The 25,340-nt window shown below is 36.6% G+C and overlaps 1 protein-coding gene across 7 annotated transcripts in view; it reads left to right on the top strand.

Moving 5' to 3' along the window:
* The window catches only part of nrxn2b (neurexin 2b), an 802,710-nt gene that overhangs the window by 207,325 nt on the left and 570,045 nt on the right, over window positions 1-25,340 (top strand). For 6 of the 7 annotated variants that reach the window (XM_024287560.2, XM_024287559.2, XM_024287556.2 and 3 more), the window contains exon 4: window positions 6,246-6,275. The exons of the other annotated variant lie outside the window; for it this stretch is intronic. In XM_024287560.2, coding sequence (XP_024143328.1) covers window positions 6,246-6,275 — 30 coding nt within the window. The remainder of the gene's footprint in view (window positions 1-6,245; window positions 6,276-25,340) is intronic. 7 annotated transcript variants of the gene reach the window in all.

Raw genomic sequence — 25,340 nt, 5'->3', positions numbered from 1 at the left:
TCTTTAAAAATCTTTTAATTCATTTACTGGAATCAGCTTCCATTTGGCGCCCTTGTTAACCTATGGTAGGGGCCTGCAACCTCAGGCTCCAGAGCCACATGTGGCTCTTTGGTTAAAGGACAAAAAAAAAAAAAACGTTTTCATTTTAAAAAGTAACTGTAAAGTAAGTAATAAGTAGCAAAGTAAGATAAACTAAATCAAACTCATTTAAGGCGTACCAGATTGTTAAGGTGAATGTTATAATTTTTAGCAATTTACTAGAAATCTATTGTTCAAAAAAATCACTTAATTTAGCACTGAGATGTACCTCAAACTGTAAAATATTTTTAATCAGTGCTGACATCTCAGTACTAATTTCCAGTGTTGAGATGGTCCAATGTAGTCTTTTATTTTGAAAGGGAGCCTCTGTCAAAAGAAAAAAAAAAACTTTTATATGTAGACAAAAATACATTTTATCTTCATGTTTCTTTTTTTATGCCAACAAAACAATAGTTTATCTATATTTATCTTAATAGTACCTACAACATAAATCCAGATCATTGTCTTATTTTTCTAAATCAGACTCTGTGGAAAAATGAGCTTTTGATGTGAATTGCGGGAAAAGCGGATGCCGCGCGCACTCCGCCGCTCCTGCATCCAGTGTGAACCTAGTGTAAGGCTTCTCCCTTCACCAACATTTAGCCTCCAAATTTTAAATGACATTGCAACCGCTCAATGATGTCATCAATAGTGGCCAGTCATGTATGTTAGCATGTAGCTGCCAGCGCTCGAAAAATACATAACAACATTGATTAAAACAAAAGTCAATACTTACATTTAAATTTAAACTTCTATGCTCCAGAGCACACCCATATGAAGAAATACTCTTCTACTCCATGGAACAGCGCAACACGAGGACACCCTCGCAACAGTCAAAAGTTCCTACAGCTAATCCCTTTAAAGAACAAACTCTCACACTACTACAGCTCCAAATGCACCTACAGTTGGAGGGATAAAGGGAAGAATTTAGATTTGGCCTTAGTGCTTAATATTTAGGCCTTTACCATTTTGTAGGATTGTCCAAATCCACAATTACAAATTTAAGTCTCATGTTTAGGTGATGTTTTTATTTTAAAAAAAACTTTATTTAAATGTATTCATTATGAATCATCCAAGTTTTCATCATCAGAACACAGTGGATTCCTAAAAAGTCTCTAAATGTTAATTTTCATTTGGTTTTTACTTTGGGAAATCTATGATGTCATATTTGTTGTTTTAAAAAACACGAAGTCCAAACAGCTGTTAAAATCCAGAGTACTAGATAGTACTACACTACATACAGTAGTTGTTTAGTATCTAGAGAGTAGGGAGTGAATTAACCCTGTTTGTGGTGACATCAGACAAAATGGCAAAATCTCTGATGCTGTTTAACACAACTTTACGTAAATAATAAAAAGTAATTAGACCAATTTCAGCAGAAATTTACGCAATATTTGTGTGACTTCATGAAAATGGTCCATTCAGACACAGCCTGAGACTCTTTATTAAAGTCAACAGCTGCTGTTACCTTTGTTAGTCATTGCTAGCATGTTAGCATCATGCTAGTAGCTATAAAATTGTTTTGACTTTTAAAAGTTTATTTAGAAGTTTAACTCTTGGATTTCTGTTTTTATTTTTGTTCATTTAAACTAGTTAATTCAATGTGTAGAAAAGATTTAAATAGAAATGCAGATGTATTTTTTTACTTTTTTTCATAACTTGAATAAGATATAAGAATTAGAGAGACCTATAAACTGCAACAAGAAACAAACCATTATCACATATTCACTAAAAACAAACATGCAAACATCTCTTTCAAAGAAAATGAGTAACAAAGTATTTCTAAACCCATTTAATTAGCTATAAAAACCAAATTAATGAGAGAAAAAAATGATGGAAGGAAGAACAATTAAACAGTTAAAAAATAGCCCATATTCAAGGATTTATTTTGTCTAAATGTTTATTTTAATTATGATATAAATATTTATTACATTTATATGCATCTATATCATATGTGGACAAACCGTCAATGTTTAATCATGGGTTGATAATCAAAATGTTTAAAGTTGAGTAACTTGAAGGCATTTATTCATACATTTGAGGGCGCTATTCTTTTTACCAACGGTTTTCTTAGCATCCTTGGTTCAAAACAATAATTGAAAAGCAAGAGTGAATGGCATCATCAATGTGCATGAAAATGGTACATCTGCCACGAAACTGAAAGGAATCAATTTCCAGAGTTGTATTCAGATAATAGAGGAGAAAGCAAACACAGATCATTGCTTTACCAAATTATAAAAACTGTTATTAGTGATTATTGAGCTAGAAAACACATCCTAATTTTCAGGCTAAATTTACATAAATTGACAGAATGATTCATTTCAAGCCTGATTTGTCTGCGGTTTTTCATATAATCAAATTACAGTAAATGATGTTTGCTCAAAGTACAAACTAGACACAATGCCTATTTATAACATTTCTGTTTTCTTATTGGCATGTATTTACTGAAACACTGGGAAAATGCAGTTTAGAAGAAAAGTTTAATTACAATTTAGGATATATTTAACCTTGGCCAATGCAGCCTAACTGATGTGCTTTATTTGTGAGAATCTTGCTGTTATTTATGCCTCTTAAGTTGAAGAGCAACTCAAAACCATTTTAGACCTTTCACAAAAAAAGCTATCTGCAACAACGCGACCAATTCTGATTTTTTTTATTTATTTATAATCATTTAGACTCTTGTTTGCAAGTTATTTTTCTCTTTTTGTTGTCACTTTCAGCTTAACCTGTTGGACATTTTAAGTGGAAAGACAGTTTTTCTTTATAGTTCTAGAAACAGCTTTGAAGAAAATGTAGCTGCAGGTGTGCAAGATTTGAGGTGTACAGTGATCACAGCTGACAGTCCGTGAAAACCCACATTGACACAAAATTCTCTTTTTAACATGTTCTTGTGACATTTTTTTAAATGATGGAAAAAATATATAAAGAAAATTAAGCTTCGAATTACATTTCTGAATTTGTATTTATTAAATTGTTGTGAATTAGCAGTGGACAAAAGAAAACACTCATAGATATGACGTAAACCTATAAGCAGCCGCTCTGCTCCATTCCGATACATCAATTGCAGACCAATAGATACATGAACATCTTTGTTTTCCTCGTCTGAGCTGGAATCTGGATCTAAACTGTACGGCTGGATAGCTCCAATATTACTTGCAATTTTTGCTGTTCTCCTAATGTTATGTTGGGATTGTGTGGGACTGTTTGCTAGCGGGAGAGACGGTTAGCAAAGGGATCATATACCAACAGACCCGCCCACAACTCAGAGGGGAATTTCTCTTGAAGTCCTGCCACTCTACAGAAATGTCCAAGAAAACGGCACAGGTTTTTGGCCTAAAATCTGCATGGTTATAATTTAAAGACCATTTTTACAATAGTTAAAGAGGATCAGAGTGGGTTTTTAATGTTTGAAAACTGATTTTGTTTACCATTTTTGTTGCTCTGGAAATGTTAGATTGGGAGTGTGAGGAGCTGTAAGCTAATGGGTGAGTCTAGCAGGGCAGTTTCTGCTGCTCTGCAGAAACTATGTCCAAGAAAACTACACAGGTTTGGCTAAAAACATTATAATCACAATTAAAACACTATGGGAACTAGAGATGGGACAAAATATTGGTATGGCGAACTATTTCAATATTTCAACTCACAAACGATTACGGCCCTCTCTTGGTGGGTAAGGATGCTGTAGCGAAACCGTCATTCATTTTTACCGGAGCAATATGTTTTTAGCCCAAATACCTAGAAACATAGTGGCGTGGCTGCAGCGTGAACACGGAGTGCTCTTTCTTTGCTGCTTCATGGCATCCAGTGAGGAGAGGAGGAGTTCCTCACCACCTCCTCCGCTGATAGATGAAAACGCACGCGGCCGCAAGCAAAAAGGTCCGAGCTGTGTCTGTATTTATCTAAAGTAGACGCAGACACCGTGGTGTTTCTAGTGTAGCAAAAAGTTTGTAAAGGTGGTAACAGCAGTAACCTGTTCAAACACCGCGCTATAATACAGCAGATTCTGTGCAGCGTCTGACCGTCCAAATGAGACGTTTATTGATCCAACAGTTGTTGTCGTGGAGTAAAGTATTCATTACCAAAGAAAGGTGCAGGAAATCTTAATAAAAAGGACAGGGAAATGAATATACATACCAGTACGGTGAAAATATTAAGTTCATATTGTGCCTCAATGATAATAAATAAATAATCTAACATAAATTGTAAAATTAATTACAATGTAGCATTTTGAATTTGTATTTCCACATTTTTTTTTTAGCTTTGTTTATTAGTTACCTTAAAATGTATGTTATTATTGTAAAGACACGTTAGCAATTATTAATAATTTTATTTTAATGTTGGATAAGGTGTTAAATGAACATTTTGTGTCTTAAATTGTTCTTTAAAAAGTTTCCAAGAAATTAATAGTTATATATCATATATGACCAAGGTAATATGTTGATTATTTCAATGTTTGGCATATCGAGATACTATCGGTATCAAGAGTCTGGAAACTCTATTAAAATAACTAAAGCTGAGTGGAGATGAGCCCTGTTTATGTCTTTTTGTGTCTATAATGTGTGCTTGAAAAGTGTAAGGTTGTGTTATTGTGCGATTAAGTATGTTTGTGAAAGTTGATGTTTTACTTCAATTTTTATTTGTTTCTCAAACTTTTTTAAGCTTATGTGATATTACTCCTGAACTAAGGCCAATTTTTTATGCTTATTTGCTTCATTTATCTTTTCTGTTTTTTTTGTCTTTGTTTATTTATTTTAATATTTCCTGTTTTTCTAGGTAGTTTATTCCAGTTTTTTTCTTTCTGGAATAGGGCTGCCACAAGTGATTATTTTATTAGTCGACTAATCGGGTCATTTGCAAAGTGGATGTTAAGAACACATCTAAACCATCTTTAGCTTTAAACTAACAACAAATAAAGACAATAACATCATAGTTTATCAAACTTTAAATCAATCGTGCAGCCTTTCTTTCATAACTTTCTGGGAATAAGACAAGATTAAATCAAATAAGAGAGAGAAATAAAGAATATGCATTCCATCAAACTCATTTTGACAGGTGACCTTTGACCCTACACCATCCATCAAACTCATTTTGACAGATGCCTCGTCCCTTAAGATGACGTAACAATTTAATATCAATTATTTGTATACAGGGTATATAGGGTCAAAGGTCACCTGTCAAAATGAGTTTGATGGAAACTATATTCCTTATCCCTCTAATGACTCGAATAATGAAAAAAGTGATTTTTTTTTTTTTTTGGTGCTCACAAATGTGTTCAACTTTACTGACTCCTTATAATATAACGTAACAATTAACCAACTATTAAATTAGTGGTCGACTATTTTAATAGTCGATTGGTCTTCAACTAGTGTGGCAGCTCCATTCTGGAATCATACTTTGATTAATGATTCATTAGAACTATATTTATATTAGACATCCAATACGATAATAAGATGTAGAAAACAGTTGTAAATAGAATAGACTCTCTATTCACCTGGCTCCCTTTCCTCCCGCAGGTGCATCAGTATCTTGTTCTGCGGTTTGTTAAATGTGTTGCAGCAGAGGGGTAGCTGTGGTCTTCCGCCTGTTGCTATGCATGCTTGCCTAGCACGTGTTCACAGCACAGTGCAGTTTGCGTAGACGGCTCCATACTAAGGAGGCTGCAGCTGTTGTGTTGCTTCGCTGATACTGTGTTATCCTTGTTTTTCCAGAAAGAGCTCTGACCCCTCTTTGTGAGATCTCGCCTCTTGAGATTCTTGTTTTGTGATTTGAGTACAGTTGGAGACGAGAAATTCAATTCAAGTCTTTTCTGCCAAACAGTTCTGTGTGTTCCATAAGTACTCCAGAGGAAAAAAAAAGCATTTGTGCGAGCAATAGCCTTCGGGGGTTGCGCCGAATGAAAATGCTTTTTTTTTCTAAACCCCCCCCACACCTCACTCAAGAAGTGTTTGCTTGTTTTCTGTTACTATTTGCTCTCTCTTTCTCTTTCTTTCACTCTTTCTTTTTCTTTTTTTTTACCTTTGGTTTGAACTCTGACATCCGACTCTGCCCCAGGATGTCTGTCACAAACTGCAGTCCAACGTTGTGACAATGCTTTTTTTCTTCCCGTGCCTTTTATGACCTTCATTCTTCTTTCTGTTCTTTTTTTTCCTGTTTTTTTCCCTTTCAAGGTCTGGCGCACCTGACGTTAAACGACCAAGGTATGGGTTCATTCCTTTTTTTAGTTCCTTTTCTCTTTTCTTTCTCTTTTTCCTCTCATGGAGGAATTGACTCAGCCTGTTTGCTCCCAGTGGCTCGACACTGCAGCTCTTCCTTACAATTTCCTTCTGTGCTTTTTACCCTCCATATGTGCGTATCCCTCCATTTCCTCCTAAATCCCTTCTTACGTTTGAATCCTTCTCATCTCACTTCTTTGCTTTTGTTTTTACACCTCCGCGGTTTGGTTTTGTTTTTTTGTTGTTGCCCTCTGCTTCCTTCCCGCCATGTCCTTGTGCTTTTTTTGTGACCTCCAATGTATGTTCCACCCTTTGTCCTGTCCTATGGCTCACGTCCTGGACTCCACATCAGACCCCGCGGCTGAAGGTAACACTTTTCTGCTATCCCTTCTGCTTGGGTTGAACCCACAACAAAAACTCATTCAGAACATGAATAAAAATGAGACCCAACACTCAATTGGACATGTCTTTGTTGGTAAATGTGTTAACAGCTAAATGTGTTCAGACTGTCATCTACTAACAGTTCAAAGTGTTGTTGAATGTGCAGAGTTTCTTCTCACCACTCTGCTGACATTCCCATTGTTTGGCACCACTGTGTTTCTTTAAGGTAGAGAGGAGGATATGGAATCGTCTGAAATATCCTGTCTAATGAAAAATGTCTTTCAATGTTTAATAACCGCAATATTTGTTTGCTTGTTTTTAGCATTTATTTTTAATATACATTAAATATTTTAGGAAGAACTTGTGTTTTATCTCTTTGGTTTCAATAGTTTAAATTAATATTTGACATAAAAAAGTATGTATGTTCATATATACTGCTCTAACACAAAGCCTTAAAGGCCTCGTGCAGTGGCATTTTTTTTTTTTTTTAATTTAGAGATTCAATGGAACTTGGAAAACAAATCTGATAAAAAATATTCACTTAAAATGATCCAGCGCGGTTTTATTGATCATTTTATGGTCGTGCACAGCTTTAAATTTGGGCGATAGGTGGGGATGGGCAGGGGATGGGCGGGGGCTGTGCGTGACGTCACTTCGGGATCCCAGAGTGTAAACAACAATGGCGGACGGTTTGAGAAGCGACGTAGACCACGATTTAGCGGATATTTCTTTGGATGAAAGTGATGAGCCTTCATCAAACACGGGAATTTTAACGACACAGGGTTCGGAGGGTGTACAGCCCTACCAGTTTGAACCGGAGGTTTCCTCATCTGAGGATACAGTGGCTTCGGATGACGATGGTGAAAGCTCATACAGCGATGGCGCCGAGAAGACGAACAAACTTGACTATCTAGAGGAATTAAAAGTCGTAACAAGGTTTCCGTAGATGAACCTGCGGAAGGATCATTACCGGAAAAGGAAAGGCGCCGCCGCTGCCGCGGAGCGTCCTTTGTCGTCCTCCTCCAGGGCCGAGGCGGACGGAGCCCCCCGCCCGGGTCTGCCTGGCCCGCGCGCAACAAACCCCGCGCGGGTCCTCTTTCCAGACGGTCGGCGGGGTCCTCCTGCGCCCCGCGCGGAGGCCACCCCTGCCGGCCTCACGGCCCCGGGAGGGAGTAAAAACCCTTCGTGCGGGCTCGGCTGCCGGCGCCGGACAACCGTCCAGCGAACCCACGGCGCCCCCCATGCCCGGCCCGGGGCCTCGGAACCGCAAACCCCCCTCAGCGCGGCGCGGCGGCCTCACCCTGGCCGTCCGGCGCGCGCCCGCCAGGTGCCCGTACACCCCCCGCGTTCCTCCTCCGGAGGGCCGGGGAGGGTTCAAAGCCTCCCCCTGACCGTGGAGCGCCCCTCTCCTTTATTGAAACGGGAAATTCTTGAAGGGAGACCCCCTTCTTCGGCACATTACTGCACCCAAATACCACACTCCTATTCACCATTATCCCGTTCAAATCCCCAAATCCACAGCAGTCCAAATTCTATTATGTTAAGTAATTCCATGCCCAGAAAGTCATCACAACACTAGTGGATCTAGCTGGATGTTCCTGTACTGACGTCACACGACCTATGACCTACTTATCGGTGGCTGCCCAAAATCTGAGCGACCGCGCTATCTTTGAACGCTTGAAGAGAGTGCACGGGGCCGCGGGTGACAAAATAATTATACGGGGGTTTATTTGTGACATAAATACTAATGTTTTATTGCAGTTTAAGAAAAATCACGATTTTCACCGCACGAGGCCTTTAAACTCTGCTGTGAACTGTTACTTTTATGTACAGTTTTGTCTTCCATGTCTGCGTTTTTTAGCCATTGGACAAACATTTTCAGTTTTTTTTCTCGTAAATTTCAAAAAAAATATTTTCCATTGTTTCTTTGTATCAAATGGCACCAAAAAACAAAAAAAGGGAAATTTCTCATTAAAAATCATGTTATTTGGTTAGTGTTAAGTCCCTGATACAGTAAGAACAAGAATCCTATTTGTGCCTTTTTTGTTTGGGGAAAATAAATAATTTAGAAATGTATTCTAAGGCAAAATGATGTGAACAAACATCATTTAGATGGACGGCCAAGTATATATAAAAGCAGCTCTGAGATGGAACCACAGTAGAACTTTGATTTGGACTTTTTATTCTTAGGGCCTTCTGACTTGCCTAAATAGATGTACATATACCTCAGGTTAAGAAAAAAAATCCAAAGGGTTACCTTTTGTTAAATAGTAAGTAGCATATGTTCCATTTTAACATACAGTGTTCCCACGTGTTTCTGTGGATTTTTTCTGGTCACGTGACTCTTTCGGTTTGTCACAAAAATTCTCAATATCTCAAACTCTCAATATCAAAAATGATATTTTTGGATCCAAAGAAGGTGCTGCGCTGCTGTGGTGTATCTCCACTAGCGGAGATACACCACAGCAGCGCAGCAGAGCATCACATGACTCAGATGTCGTAGAAAAAAATTCTGATAATTCTGAAATTCTATACTGAAAAAGATAATCATGGAGGATAATTATCATCTGAAGCAGGTTTGTATTATTTCATGATGGAGTAAGCACTCCTGGTTTTAAGGCATAAAGGGTGACATTCCTCATGTGTGTCTTAAAGTACACTGCTTTTGTTTCGAATTTTTATAAATATGTGTATTTTTTAAATTCACAAAGCCTTTTTTCTGTGGACCATCTGCCTTTACAGTATCTAAATATAAACTATTTCAATATCCTGTTGTTACTCTGCTTAACCCAGATTTATAATTGACATTTTTCTCTGAAAGTTAAAAAAAGCACAACAAAAATCATGTCCAGTGTTAAAAATCTAGGTTGGCATATCTACAGACGCAGAAGTGGACCAGTGAAATGAACGTCAAAACCCAAGGCCGTCCTTCACAGCTTTAAGAAGGACAAACCTCAGGCCTGACTTTCCATCTACCTTAAGCTTGATCCTATCTGCCTTCCTATAGGGCTGCCTCCACTCCCACTCTGGGAGAGCAACCTGTCACGTTCAAAAACGAGAATGCGGTCATCACTGTAAGCTATCGCACACTGTCAGTCCATACAGAGGAGACATTTGGCTCTGGAGCCTTTCTGCTCTTCAGTTTTAATTAAAAATAAGACGTGAATAATTTAGCTGATAGGTATTAATCAGATCTGGAAGTAAATGGAGGTTTTAGACTAAATGTGATTCTCCTGCTCCTTTCCGTACATTGTTTGGTAAGTAAAAACTCAATCACACTTTCAGCGATTTCAGCAATCCGAGTATCAAAACGTTCAGTTTGTTCAGGAAATTACTGCTTGTATTTTTGGTATTCATAAACTTTATAGTTTTTGAAATATTGACCAAAATATGCCCCATAGGAAATGAATGAAAAAGTCTCATAATTTTAAGTAGATTAGCAACAAACCTTTAAATATATTTATGGGCTATGTTTTCATCTTCTATAGTAATTTTCAAAAACATTGAAGTTTAGCTAATACTTTAGCAACATGCTAACATTTTTGACTAATTTAGCTTACTGAGAAATTTTAGGCTATTTTGGAGTTTTGCTAGTATAAGCAATGATCTAGCTTTTTGGGGTAATTTGGAGTTTAGCTCATATTTCAACAACACTAAATATTTTTGCATAATTGTCATGTATCGGGGATGTTTAAGCTACAACTTTTTACTACAATTTTTTTAGAAATTTAGGTCAACTTCAATCTCTTTCATAGTTCTTCAACAAAATTTCAAGTCTTTCAGCAAATTTAACATTTTGCAAACAGCTTTTGCATTTTTAGCAAATCCCTTCAGTATCTTCAGTGACTACTTTCAGCAAAAAACATTCACATTAGTATTATCGCAGGTAATGCAACTTTTCTAGTTCCTTTATACAATTATATATATAAAATTGAGTTGTTTTAATTGTAGGGAGTTAAAAGAAAAACAATATTAAATAATAAAAAGTGAATATTACACAGGACTGTAACACTACATTCACAGTGGGTTCGGAAATGTGTGTTTGATCGACCACTTAAAAAAAAATACAATGTAAATGCACTTAAAAGTGCATTTCGGGCTTTCTCATTTAAAATTCTCTCGTTTAAATGTGTTTCTAAGTCCATTTTCAGGCTCTAAATATAAAATGTGCTTCAATTCAAAGCTTAACAAAAGCTACACCAATTTCAACTTTCAAGGTTTTTTATTTACCACGTATGCATCAACTTATATTGGACAGAGTGGATTTCTCGTGCAAAGATCTCAGATTTACATTATAGGTTAAGGGAAGAATAGGAATTTGTACTGTTTTACAATTTTTTTTTTTTACAACTACTTTTACAATTTCACTATAACCATTTAGCGACTCAGATTTAACATTGATGTATAGGTAGCGTTCTTTTCAAAACACGCAATTGGAAGCTGCTGAACGTAGCATGAGATACTTGATGTATCACTAGCATTTCCTTACTATCTTAGGTCATTACAAGTAAACTGCAGGGTTCCAATGGTGTCCCATTATCTATTTTAATGTGTAACTGTACAAAACTTAGCACTGAAGGGATTATGTAAATAAGAGGAGTTTATTTCTGTGGTTTAGCGGTTTCCAACATGTTCCTCTTAACAGTTACCTTTAGCCTAAAGCGCTTTTGACTTTGTTCAACTAATTAAAAACCAAAAATAAACCACAGTTTTCAAAAACAAACAAACAAAAAAAGCACTAAGAACAAATGCAATTGAATGGCTGTAACATTTCCTGCCCCATGGCTTTACAACTGCTGAGGCGATGGAGCGTTTAATTTCTGTGAGGTCTCCTGTTGCTAGTATTACCTCATTTAGGTGGCTGAGCTGAGAGCCACATGGAGAATCAAAGTACCACGACCAACAAAATTGACTTTTATAGACATAATGTTCAAATTCTTTGAATTGTGAGACATAAACCTGGCATTATTAGGATGAAATCATGGACCATCATAATACTATAAACTTTGAGTCCAAAGTAGAAAATGTTCAAATGTTTCAGCTGCTGAAAACACTCACATAAAGCCATCAATTTAATTTGGCTCTCTGTTTTCCATACGTAATACTTCCCCAAATAAAGACGTAGAAACCAATGATTGGAAAACAGGTACATTTAAAAAAAATATTTGAAGATTCCTAAAGTTTTTTGTATGTTTTTGTTGGTAAATTCAAAAAGAAGGACCTCATACTAATAATCCTGCCAAACCCGGCCTGTCAGATGGTTTAATATGACCCAGTCATGAAGAGAAAAAAATAAAAGGATGTTGGAAAAAAAAAGGGAAGTTTGTAGCTCATTCCTTTGGCAAGTTATGGTTATTTAAAGAAATGGCCGCAATTCGCAATTCCGCCACTAGGGGAAGAAAAGTATAAAAAGGAGATCAGTGTGCCACGCCTGGGTAAGATACAGTTAGGTTCCCAGCCATCCTCCCCACTGTTAAGTTGTTATAAAATGTATCAGGTGTGACACCACAATAACCAAAACATAGTCAAAGAGATAATAATATTAATAAGTGATTAGGGTGCTAGGTTGCTTGAGGCATTTTTTCCAACTGAGAAAAAAACAAAACAAGAACTAAGCTACAGAGAACACGTTGACCATAGGTTGTTTTGCTCTTGTGTTACTGGTCCGGCCCACTTGAGATCAGATGGGTTGAACGTGGCTCCCAAACCAAAATGAGTTTGACACCCCTGGTTTAATCTAGACAATGTAATTGTAAAATTAGTTTTTTTTTTTTTTTTTTTTTTTTTTGCACATATGTGTGATGGAAACGCATCTATTGATAGTAACCCAGTTGACTCACTCCGGAGCCGGTTAAAAACGCGCATGAATGTTACACATGCAGCTGATGAGGTGGAAAATTCAATCACAGACAAAGACGCATTCTTTTCTTGCTGGAAAGCAGAGAAAAGAGCTACGCTTGCTTTCTCTGTCAGCTGCCACAAATAGCTGGATGACAGATAATCTGACACCAATAGATGTGATTAAATTCTGGTGTAATGTCTTTAGATGAATGAACAAAGGCCCAACTTGTAATTACTTGTTTTGTTGCAAGCTTACAATTTGCTTTGAGCTCATTTTTGAAATCTATTATCTTGTCTTCTTTTATTGATGCCAATTAGAACTTTTTTTTACATGTTTTTGCAGCAAACAAATGTAATATCATAGTGTCCCATGGTTCCTTTCACTTAATTAGTTGAAATCAAAGCGTGTTGCCTGCAGCTTTATGTAATTCTAAGAGTTACTAACAACAGGTTCTAAAACATGCAAAGATGACAAGCTTCATATTTAAAAGGAAAATCCATGTAAGCTGATATGCACAGAGAAACATGTCAATAATATAAATTAGCTGTAAACTGATGTGTATGCAGGCACTGCACAAACTGCTTGCAGGTGTTCAACTGTTCACACCGCTCTCGGCTACACAGAGTCAAATGGCCATTTCCAATAAAGAATCTATATAGACTTAAATCTGTGTTCAAAATTGTCACGTTATTGTGTTTCTACACGAGTTACTACAACTGTTTTTGGGCTCAACATACAAAAACTTGAAATTCTTAAAGTTATAAAACCATAGTTTTTATGCAATTCCGAGGGCTAGCAGCTACGCGCTAACGTAGTTGAACGGTGACTATTGATGACATCATAAAGTGGAAATAACGTCCAAATTTGAAGAGGCTATTTTTCTGTACCTTTCCATTTGGAGGGCTAAAGGGGAGGGGAACAGAGAAACCATGGCAGGGGTCCCCAAACTTGTTCTTGAGAGGGCCTCATAATTGTTTTCTTCTCTGATGTGGGGTCGGTTTGTAGGCTCACACCGAACACGATTCACGTGGCAGAGGTGGCCAGCTGCACTGTTTATCAATGTGCGCTCTGAGACGAATTGAAGCCCCGTGGCACAATTTGAGTGACTGGCGAGGCACAAAAGTCTGTCAGCAGCTCGATTTGAGTGGAGAGGCGTGAATAAGGCGGCATTACTAAAATGGAAATACCTGAACTTTGACAGGTCGCTGCGTCACATCAGCTAGTTAGTTAGTTCGTTAGTTAGCCCTTTATTTTGAACAATACATACAAATACATGGTAAAAAAAACAAGGAAACAACAACGGAAATTTTTTATATAATTTATAAATAAAAGATATGACACCTTAATTATAGTTCGAAATGGAGTAGGAAGAAGTTTTAAATTTTTTTTTTAATCTTACCCCCTAACAAAAAATCTCAGCCAATCAGGAACTCTGCTTTGGGCACAGGACTTTTGCAGTGACTCGATCAGCGGGTAGAATACTAATCCAAAGTGAGCGTTTTTGTCATTTTTTCCTTAACCCGTTTGAGCCGCATGTTCTCAGAGTTCATCCTGCTACTTTAGGGGGAAGGCAAGATAGTCTCTCGACAGATCGCCAGCTTTCACTCCCACGGTGGAGCTCACACGCTCGATATGCCGGCAGACAGAGACCCGTCACGGGGTTGAGAGGCTGCCGGTTCTGGCCTCATCGAGACATTTAAAAAAAGGGAAAAAGTTCTTCTAATTTTATCTTCCCCCTCGGATTAATACGAGATTGTGAGCCTTCAAGCTCAGCCACAGAGACACAGAAACACAGCGGAAGCGGCTGTGATACGGACACAGTCCTTGTCCCGGGAAAATCTATGATAAAATGATCTTTGACAATAATCATATAAACCCAAACGTGGAGACGTGACTACCGATGTTTTTTTAGAACTTAGACATTATGGTATAAACAAAGACCCCCTCAAGTTGACCATTAAAAGTGCTTATGAAAGCATGAACAATTTTTGAGGAGGAATTTCAGTTTAGAAACTCATTTTTGACAAAAGCATGTGAAAAGTTTTGGAGATAATAGTGATAAGTTCAAAAAGTAAAATCCACCTAATCAGGTCGGGCTGAAAGATCACCCAGCAGGACATTTAACAGGATAACAACTGTTGTTCATATCAGGAGTTTTAACTTAAGCTGCTTAGTGAATAACCTTCTTTGATCCTGAGCACAGTTTAAGCTACTAAAATGTCAGATTACACAGCCCCTTATCCAGTTAAGGGGAAACAAATTGGAGAAAAGGAAATCCTCATTTTGCATCCTGAGTAATAACTGGATATGTGGTGATGCTGCGTGCTGTTGAGCCGCATGGGTGTGAAGGGCTGTCGGAGTGAGAGCCTGAAGGCAGCAGCAGAGACATTAGGCCGGGATGACAGAAGGCCTCACACAGGCAGAAATTTTCCTGACACAGCAGCTGGCTTAAATGAACAAAGCTCAACAGCAGACCGCAGTCCGCTTCACAAACTTTCCACTCAATCAAAATCAACATTTGGAATTTGTGATTTACAACAGCAAACAACTTTTTTGTAAACCTATTGCAGTGTTTTTTTGGGAAGGGGATGGGCAAAACTTAAAAAAATAAAATGTTAGCAATTACTAATCAACAAATAAGTAAAACTTAGAAAGAATTACATTTTCAAAGGATCCAGTTCATATTTAGCAGAAATGTTATACTACATTTACTACATTTTTTAAATTAATGAAACCCTATCAACCAAATATTTCATAAAACACTCTTATAAGAAGTGGTTGTTCCCTGAAACACACCAGAAATGCATAACATGACACCCGACTAACCATACCAGGTTACGAAGAACAGAGCATTTATCTGTAAAACCCCTGATTGTTTGTTCAGGTGACATTGAGAAAATGATGAAATACAAAAACAAAAGGGTTAAATAAACCCATGTGAAGAAGAAACCTGCAACTTTAAATTTTAAAATTTAATAATTTCACCATTTGGTATCATTAGTATTTAAATATTTTCAAAAGTACCTAAGTATATTGGGGCTACTTGTAAACATTTTCAGTTTAGTTCTCAGTTACACAATTTTTAAAAGCTAGGTCATCTATAAAACTAATTTTTGACAGGTAGGACCCAAAAACTAATGACAATACTATACTCAGGGACGGTTAATATTTCTAAGGTCCAATCAAAATGCTTCCTTTCGCTCTACTTTAAAACAGAGAGTTATGGAAAAAAAGTGTCTGAATGTGGACGTCACTTTCGCTCAATGATGTCACCAATACTTGCAGATTAACTAGCATTAGCGCAGAGTTAACATTATAACAGCGGTTTTATATATATTCGCGGATTTCGCGGAGGTCTACATTCCCTAACCCCAGCAAATAAGGAAAGGAAAACAATGCATATATACATACATGTATATATATACATGTGTGTACGTGTGTTTGTATGTATGTTTATATATATATATATATATATATATATATATATATATATGCATTTAACAAAAAGACAAGCTAAGAAACTAAAACCTGTAACCGGAGTTAATTCACGGATTTCGCGGAGGTCTACATTCCCTAACCCCCGCAAATAAGAGGAAAATGTTGCATATATACATACATGTATATATACATGTATGTACGTGTGTTTGTATGTATGTATGTATATATATATATATATATATATATATATATATATATATATGCATTTAACAAAGAGACAACCTAAGAAACTAAAACCTGTCAGTTAACTGGACCTATATTTAGTTCTCTATTGCCAAAAACAGACCTGAATCATTGACTGTTTAGTTTATGCAAATTAAAAAAAAAAGGCTTTTGAATAACTAAAGATACTGTGGACATGTGGCTGCATTAACAGATTTAACCAGAAAGCAGCAGATTTTACAAAAAAAGGAGTCAAATAGACAACCAGAGATGTTCTTACGATTGCATTACTTTTCCTCTGTTATGCGCATTCAGCATTTCCCATTTACAGTGAGTAGAGAGAAAGTTTAGCACTGTTTGATGTGAGCTTGTTTTTGCAGGTCATATTGTGCAGAGACGATGAACAGTGAATAATATTATTCTGTTCTCAGAGTGTTTTACATGAGTTCAATTGCTTTTTACTCACCTGCATAACAAGTACTCCACTAAATGACAGTTGTCCCTAAAAGCAGCTGTGAGAGCTCACAGTTTTCCAAAACCGTGTCTGTGTGCAGAACAAAAAAACTCAGTTGCTGTCCTTGTCACATTATATTCACCAAATCCTCTCAAGTGTGAACGGAATTGTGGGCGTTGTGACTTAAGGGCTTGTTTTTTTACATTTTCTTACAAGGTTTCATGTCTGGACCGAGAGACATTTAAATTAGGATGTTATTTATATCCAGCCTTGGCTGGCAGTGGCTTAATGAACCCTTTGCCATCAGACGGTCGAGTCTGCATGAAACAATGACTCAGGTGTTTTTCCTCAAAAGAATCTGGAAACGTTTAAATCTCAATAAAGTAGATACCAAAATAGTGCATTTGCAGATGCTTTAATCAAAAAAACATCATCATTAGTCAGAGCTAGGGGTGCAACAATGATTTAATTAATTAATAAATTGATTTATTTTGATACGATTGAACTTAATTGATCCGTCTGAGGCATCAATCAACCTATGCCATTGGAAAATAGTTTCAGAATGAAATAATCGATTTTATCAAAACTAGAAAAAAACATTTGGATTGCTGTTTCTCATTCTATAATGACCATATAATCTGGTGGAAGGCTCTTAATATATTTCCTATAGATTATTCTGATGTGGAAAAACAACTCTATCAAACTAACATGTAAATGGATTTGACATTCATTCTTGTTTACTTGTTTGGACACATTTAATTTACACTTGATTATCCTGAAGTAATACAAGGAATCTGGAAAACTTCACCTGCACTGTTCAGTATTTACTTCTGAGTCACACTGGTGGATGTTTTGGATAAAGATGTTCTGATCCATTTTAGATCATTGAATCAAATCATTCAAAATAAATCAATATCAACTATGAAACATATCAGGAACTAAAAACTACGATATGAATCGAATCGCTGGTTAAACAAATCGTTACACCCGGATTGGATCCAATTGGATCATTCAAAGTGAACCAATATCAACTGTGAATCATATAATCCATATTTTAACCCGCTGTATTCCTTTTGACACATGCTCTAGCTTTAATGCTAAATGCTCGCAAGTGAGTGTTTTTCGTACCCTTCAAAATAAAGGTCTATCGCGAGGGGTTCATTTCCTACTGAGAAAAAGTTCTATCACAATAAATATCATTATCATTTTATCGCTATAGATGAGGGTAGGCAGGGTACCCCCTGGGTAGATCACCAACCACAAATTACACTATGAATTTGATATTAAAATGAATCATGTCACCCCTAATCAAAACAGTATCAGGGCACCTTCAAGATCACACACATTTTCTTTGAAAAAAAACAAAATATTTTTTTTCTTTATATATTTCCCTAAAACTATACTGCAAACACAGAAGACAAGATGTGGATGACCAGCAGTTAATTTATGTGACACAAGTAAATTGATTGTGTTAATGAGGGAGCTTGTTGAAATGATTATGAAATAATGACACTTCCAGAAGTGCAGAAATTCTCCTGAATGAAAATACCTCAGATGGAACTCACTGAGTGTGGATCTCCTGCACAAAAGGACAGGATGATGGTAAGAACTGATTGAAGGAGTGAAAAACAGACTCACTATAAGATAATACACACCATGAAGTGACAGTTGGTTCAACTGAGCTCATGAAATTAAATTTCAGAACTCCATAATTATTGTTGTTAGTTGTCATGAGGGCTAATCACCGTCATGATGCTAATGCTGATTGACGGCACTGAACCGAGGTTACCCTGCCTGACCTTCTTTTGGCCCCTGGGGAAGAGCAAATAACAGTTTGAGGTGTGTGACAGTATCAGTCCCTCCGTCCTCCATCTGAGATTGATTGGAGGTCAGAAATTTGTTTCCCAGGCAAGTCACGCCTCGTTATTGGCAGCTTCACTTAGAGAAACTGACAGAGCCCATCATGTGCCGGGAGAACTCCAGCATTTGCATGCAGGAAGAACGCGCTGCTCTTCAGACGACTGGTCAAACGCTTTGCAAAACCCCTTCTTTTGCAATTAAAAATGCATGTGAATATTTCCAAAATAATAAATCAAAGTGAAGAAAATGGGCTTCTCTAGATTCAGTCATGGTCTCTGTTGTTCACTTGAGATGAGTAGTCAGCCTGGTTTCAGCAGGTCTGCTGTTTACGAGTTGGATGTTATCCGTGTGGGCTGGCTGGCTCTGGAATCCTCTCCTGTGAATCTGCGATGAAAACACAGACCGTCGCCGTATGGCACGCACAGTGTGACACAGCGTGTGCCATTTCTTCCAAGAGCAAGAGATGAAATGCTTTAATGGGGCGCAGTTCACGATCATCCCTGTTGATTGCATTTAAGTCTGTGCATTCAAGCCAGAGAGTTAAAAACATCAAATGGGCCTAATAGTTCAATAAATATGAATACAAAGTAAACAAAATAAAACCAGAACCTCACATTTTCTCCTCACCACCACAACAGTGAATTGCAGAGCTCACTTTCCACCGTTGTCACGGTAACAAGTATTGTTAGATGTAGCACTTTATCTAGTAAGTAAATTGATTTGCTTGAATAGCTTAAAGGTTTTACAGAAATACTGTATGTATAACAAGAAGACAGCTTCAAGATATGAAGGAGTCAAGCGGAGAGGAAAATACTGATGGATCGTCTGACTAAAACTTTCCTTTTGATTGGGTCAAAGTGACACTATGGGGTTCCAATTCTATAATTTCAGTTAATGCATCAGTCAGAAGAACTAACCCAATTCAGCTCGATTGTATCATGTTTTAACAACTAAGCATTTAAGTGATACTTAAAATATATTTTAGCAAAAAGAAAACAAACGCATAATTTGTTGAGCAAATGAATCAAGAAGTCATAAAAAATATGACTGTATCTCTGCTGTCTTAGTATTACAGAGTGAATGCCCTTATGGGTGGATACAGACTGCCAATGAAAAATGGTCAAACCTGTGTGTATGGAGGGATTTTTGTGTCACCGTAATGCAAGCAAAAGTCACAGTTTTCAGATCAAATTTTCTAAGTTGCAAACAAAATGTAAAGCGTCAAGAAAAAAGAAATCATTATTTGCAAATAAAAGTATTCAATATTTGCTTTCAAAAACTTTTTTTTCTATAAAAGATTTTTTTTGCATTTGCAGCTCAAACGTTTTTGATGCGTAGTGCCTCATCTCGCTTTAGGCCTATCTTTGATTTTGCGTTCAACATGTTCTCTTAGCGTTACGTTTGTGTCGCCCCAAACACCCTGCTGATTGGTCTAGATTCTATCCAATCAGGTGTCTCTGCCTCGCATTGACGTGCTTGGGGACCAAGGCAAACGGACTTTCTATCGGCGCTGTTCGGTCAGAATTCTAAAGTCTTCAACCATTCTGGCCCGTTTCTGTTTGAGCAGAACTCAGAAGGAGCAGCAAAGCTCAAATATACAACAGGGTTCTGTTTTTATTCATGTTAGTGTAGCGTCTCAGGGTCGTCTCCGTGCATCCAGACGTTACATTACGTTACGATAATGATTAGTATGAATGAGCTAAACTTTTTCTCATGGATAAAATGTTGAAATGTTAAGAGAAAGTTGCTTTTTTTCATGAATATGTTTTCTATTTTGGACAAAAGTAAAACAAAATGTGTGAAGCTGCTTTTCTCTTCTTTTCGCTCCAGAATCCTTTGGAATAACATTGATTACATAAACTGTTAAGTTACCACAATCAAAAGTAGGTAAAGTTATATTGTTAAAACAAATTTGTTATTTCTGAAGCTATAGAACTCCAGCCTCATTTTATTCAAACTTACTAGTTTTACTTCGAAAACAGGAAGCTTCACCGACACTTTATTTTGAAAGTTTTACTTTCGGTGACAGTAGCGCTGCACATTCAGCTTATTTTTAGTTTATAAACTAAAAACCCAACGCTATTCTCGATTTCAAACATACATCGTTCAAAATAATATTTTTACGACACTATATGTTTCTAAAGATCGTGAATTAGCGATCTTGGTTGTCGCAATTATTCGTAATCAAATTTTTGAGAGCAGATCACCCCAAAAATTACAGTTCTAGTTCCTTGCATTCAGCCTGGCTCATTCAAATCGACACAATTAGACAATCAGGGTGTAATTTGTGTGGGCGTCCTACGTGCACTTGTGTAACTCGTGCACATCTCATACGCGCAGTATTTGCACACAGTTAATATGGAGCTTTTCTAACGACTAGTCCAGGAGTCTGCGACTCCAGATCCACATGTGGATCTTTTATCTCTCCATGGCTCCTCGGTCAAACATAAAATAAGTCATAGAGACTGCTGATCCAGACATGTCGACCATCAGAGTCAGCAGCTCCCCCAAACCAAAACTACCTAAGAAAACAAATAAACAAAGCCCACAAACTAAGACTACCAAGATCCAACCCCAAACTAAAATAACAAAACTACCAGTGTAAGACTGCTGAGGACAAAGAGGAGAAAAAGAACAAAAAATAAAAAAATAAAAGAAAAATAAAACAGCATTTTTCTAAAGTAAGAATTAAATAATTAGCATGTATTTAATTTCGATTCGTTACATTTATTAATTGATAGCTGAGCTGCACACAGATGATAAACTATGTAGGTTTTGCTGAGCTGTTAAACACAATCATTAAATCTTTTTTTTAACGCCAATTGTCACACTTCAGTGTCCAATGTGTCTTTGTGAATTTAAAAACTATTTAAATCTCAAAACTGCTAGTTTTAGAGGAAGATGTTTTTCCTGCTTGTCCTTCACTTTAAGCTATATTTTCTTTAAGGTTTTGAAAGTGTCATCAGCTGAGAAGTAGCACAAAAGTTATGACGTCATTCAACACGAGTTTACTGGTAGAATCGAGGCTCAAAAAGTAAGGAAATGTCAGCTTTGGAAAGTTTTCTGAGTCTACTACTATTAACTTATCGTTTATAAGGCTTAGATACATTAATTTCATTGCTGTCATATGTAAATATGAACAAGGAATGACTTTAAAATAAGTAACTAAAGGAGGCTCTCTCATATTGAAGTTCATTATTTTTCATGGTTATGAATGCAATACAAACATATTAGAATTAGTAGATTAGTAAACTATAAAACTCAAGAAATCCTGAAAATCAATAATATAGTATTTATATTATTATTTCTTTGTTAGAAAAACACATTTAGGTCTTGTCCTGTTGGAAAAACTCTTTCTTGTTGGATTGTGTCACATTTCTGTGAAAAATCCATTTGTGAGACAAAAGGTATGCAGGGAGTTTTGTGTCACTACAAAAAAGTGGTTAAAAAGTCATAAACTAAAGTCGCAGTTCTCATTTTTCTGCTTATTTTGATGATTATGTTTTTGTTGACACACAGTGGATCAAGAAAGTATCTTGACCCATTGAAATAATTCTATCTTTGTGCCATTTTTCAAAATTGGAAAAGTTCATTTTCTTTCTCTATCATGTACTCTGACTGAAACATCTTGACAGAAATAAAAAACAAAGAACATTTTTGCAAATCTGCAAAAAAAAAACAAAAAAAAACGGAAAGATGGATTTCCAAAAGTTAAATCTTTCAAGTTTAGAGACCATTTTTATAAACAAAAATATTGATTACATGTTACTGCAAGTGCCCAGAAAATTAAAAAAATGTTAAAAACAAACAAAAAAATAGTCTTTTGGTTTATCTTCAGTTTAATTTCAACAACATTCAAACAACGTCTATTGAATCCTGTCTTACTTTCATTCTCAGGAACCTTAAGTGTGGTTTTAGTAACAGAAAAGCAACAAAGAAAATCTTGTCAGACTGACATTTTTAACATGATGTCACCAACCCAGCATAAAGCAGACTATAGGTACTTTGACATCTGAACGAGTCCCTGTCTACACTTGCCGTTTAAGTTCTCCCACTCAGTTCAGGCACACAAAGGTAGCTGAAAAGCCCCGGGGGGGCAGGAATGTGCTCGCCGAACATCAAAGCCACAACTCTCATGGAATGAATCATGGCCTTCTGTGCAGACACACATTTATTCAGATGGAATCTTCTTTCATATCTTATTTTTACAGTCACTTAATCGTTAACTCCAAACGATCATAGAACTATCTTATAAAACATGTGTCAAAGTCAAGGCCCAGGGGCCGGATCCGGCCCTCCAGGTAATTCTATCCGGCCCTCCAGATCATTTTATTTTAATGTTATTAATGACCCGATGTTATCTTGCGTTCTTTTCTATCTTGTTTAATTTTGATAAAATATATTTGTATTGAGAGTAAAGTATTGAAAGTTATTTAAGGTTTAAGTTGATTTATTCTGGAATAATATTCCTGCTTTTTTATTATTCATAATTATGTCAAAAACATAGGGTTTTAATGTTTTCGAAAATTGTCATTCTTCTAGCTTTTTAGACTATTTTGGCATTTACTAAGATTTTTAGGCTAATTTGGAGTTTAGCTAATATTTCAGCTACATGCTAGCTGTTTCGGCTAATTTAGACTTTTTTTCTTTTATAGTTTTTTAGGCTAATTTAGCATTTAGCTAATATTTTTGTTGGCAATAAGCTTCAGCATCTTCAGCTAATAACTTCAGCATTTTCAGCTATCAGTTTCAACATCTTCAGCGGCCAAATTCAGCTTACAGCATTCACACTAGCATTACTGTAGGTGGTAATATATATCTAAATCATAATTATGTTAAAAAGTTATGGTTTTAAAGTTTAAAAATGTAGTTTTAGAGTGTTCAATAAATGTTTATCCTGTTCGGCCCGCGACCTAAGGTGTGTTTTGGATTTTGGCCCCCTGTGCGATTGAGTTTGACACTCCTGAGTTGGAGGATTAGTCACCACACGAGGTAAACACAGACATGACGTAAGACATGCTTCATCCCCAGCGGTCACCTCACGAGTGTAGAGTTTAGTTTGACTGATGAAACAGTGAGTTATTTTTATTACTATTATTATTATTTCGTTTTTTAGGATAATTTGTTATTTAGCTAATATTTTAGCTGGCTATCAGCTTCAGCTTCTTCAGCTATCAGCTTCTGTGTTTTTAGCTATCAGCTTCAGCGTTTCCAGCTCTCAATTTCAGCATCTTCAACTATCAGCACTATCATCTTTAGCGTCCAAATTCAGCTTACAGCATTCACACTAGCATTACTGCAGGTAATGCTATATATCTAGTTCATAATTATGTTAAAAAGTTACGGTTCTAAAGTTTTAAAATTGTATTTTTAGTGCTCAATAAATGTTAATCCTGTTCGGTCTGCGACCTAAGGTGTGTTTTGGACGTTGGCTCCTTATGCGAGTTTGAGTTTGACACTCCTGTTATAAAAGAACAGACAGCAGCTCATTCAGAGAGCTAAGAGTTAAAAGTGCGTTTTTTCCTTGCTCCATCAGCAAAAAATAGACCAACAAAAGTAAAAGATGTGGAAAACAATTTTATTACATAGAGGTTATGGTGTCAAGATTAAATAGAAAATTTAAAAAAGGCCATAGGCAAAAGACAAAAGAGGAAAAGGAGGATCAAACAAGAAAAATAACTCAATTCTTTTACAGTTCCCCCACACTCTGTTTAGAGGAAAGAATATTTATGTATTTAGCAAATAAAACTGAAGGGAAAGCTAATCTCTTTTGTGAGAAAACAGGAGCACAAATGAAACATGTTGACACATGCATTAGGGACTTTTCTAATTGAAAATGGGGATTTAGAGAGGAGAGAGGGGGGAGAAGGGGGACGGTATTATGATACACAGGGATTTAGAAGGGTAGAGAATAGACAGGAGGCTAACTGAAGCAAACCAGCGCCTGCAGGTTCACACTGACCTCTTAAAGTCACATGATAGGAATACATCTCCTCGAAACATCTTCAAGTATAAATGAAAGAGCTTTCTTGACTATTAAATTAAGATTGAGATGCAATACCAAGTCGTTACTGAAATGCTTTAAAAATAACATAAAACAATCCATCATTCTTTGTAAATGCATGCCACTGAGACGTGTTCTTGTCTGTTACTTGGACCTGGTTTGACTCCTAATTGCAATAGATTTAACTGGAATTAAAACAGTTGAAGAAATTATGTGTTCTCTGTCTATTTATATTATTATTGTTATATTTCATATTATGCCAAAGACTTATTAATACATAAAAAACCATCATCCCTGATTAGACTGTCTGGAGACTGAGTTTGACAGTAACTGTGATCTGGGTTAGGTATTGCAGAAGAATCTAAAGGTTATTTTATTAACCCAGAACAATTTCACTGTAAAAACTTACAGCAACCCGACATAATATACCCAACAAAGTATTTGTCATTGAAAATAGATCCAAATATCACTACACATAATAAATCAGAGTAGCTATTTTTATGTGCAACTGTGGTTTATGTAACAAAATGGAAAATAAAAACAACGGAAGATCATAGAAAAATATGCTAAAAAATACTGAAAATTTTGAAATGTAAGAAGGAAAAATCACTGTAAAGAAAATAGTGATAGTGGAGACTCGGCTTTTGGTCCACTCATTCCTGGGACGTGTGAGACTTTACCCAGGGACACTCAAACATCCAACATATTTAAAATCAAGTAAACACGTTTACTCAGGTGAAAAATCACTCTTAATAGTCCTCTAGGGCAGTGGTCCCCAACCACCGGGCCGCGGACCGGTACCGGGCCGCAGACCCATTGCCACCGGGCCGCGGAAGAATTTAGGGACGT

This window comes from Oryzias melastigma, linkage group LG18 (genome assembly GCF_002922805.2).
Source record: "Oryzias melastigma strain HK-1 linkage group LG18, ASM292280v2, whole genome shotgun sequence".
Classification (NCBI taxonomy): domain Eukaryota; kingdom Metazoa; phylum Chordata; class Actinopteri; order Beloniformes; family Adrianichthyidae; genus Oryzias; species Oryzias melastigma.
The sequence above is the reverse complement of the archived record's forward strand: the minus strand, read 5'-3'. Positions and strand labels throughout refer to the sequence as shown.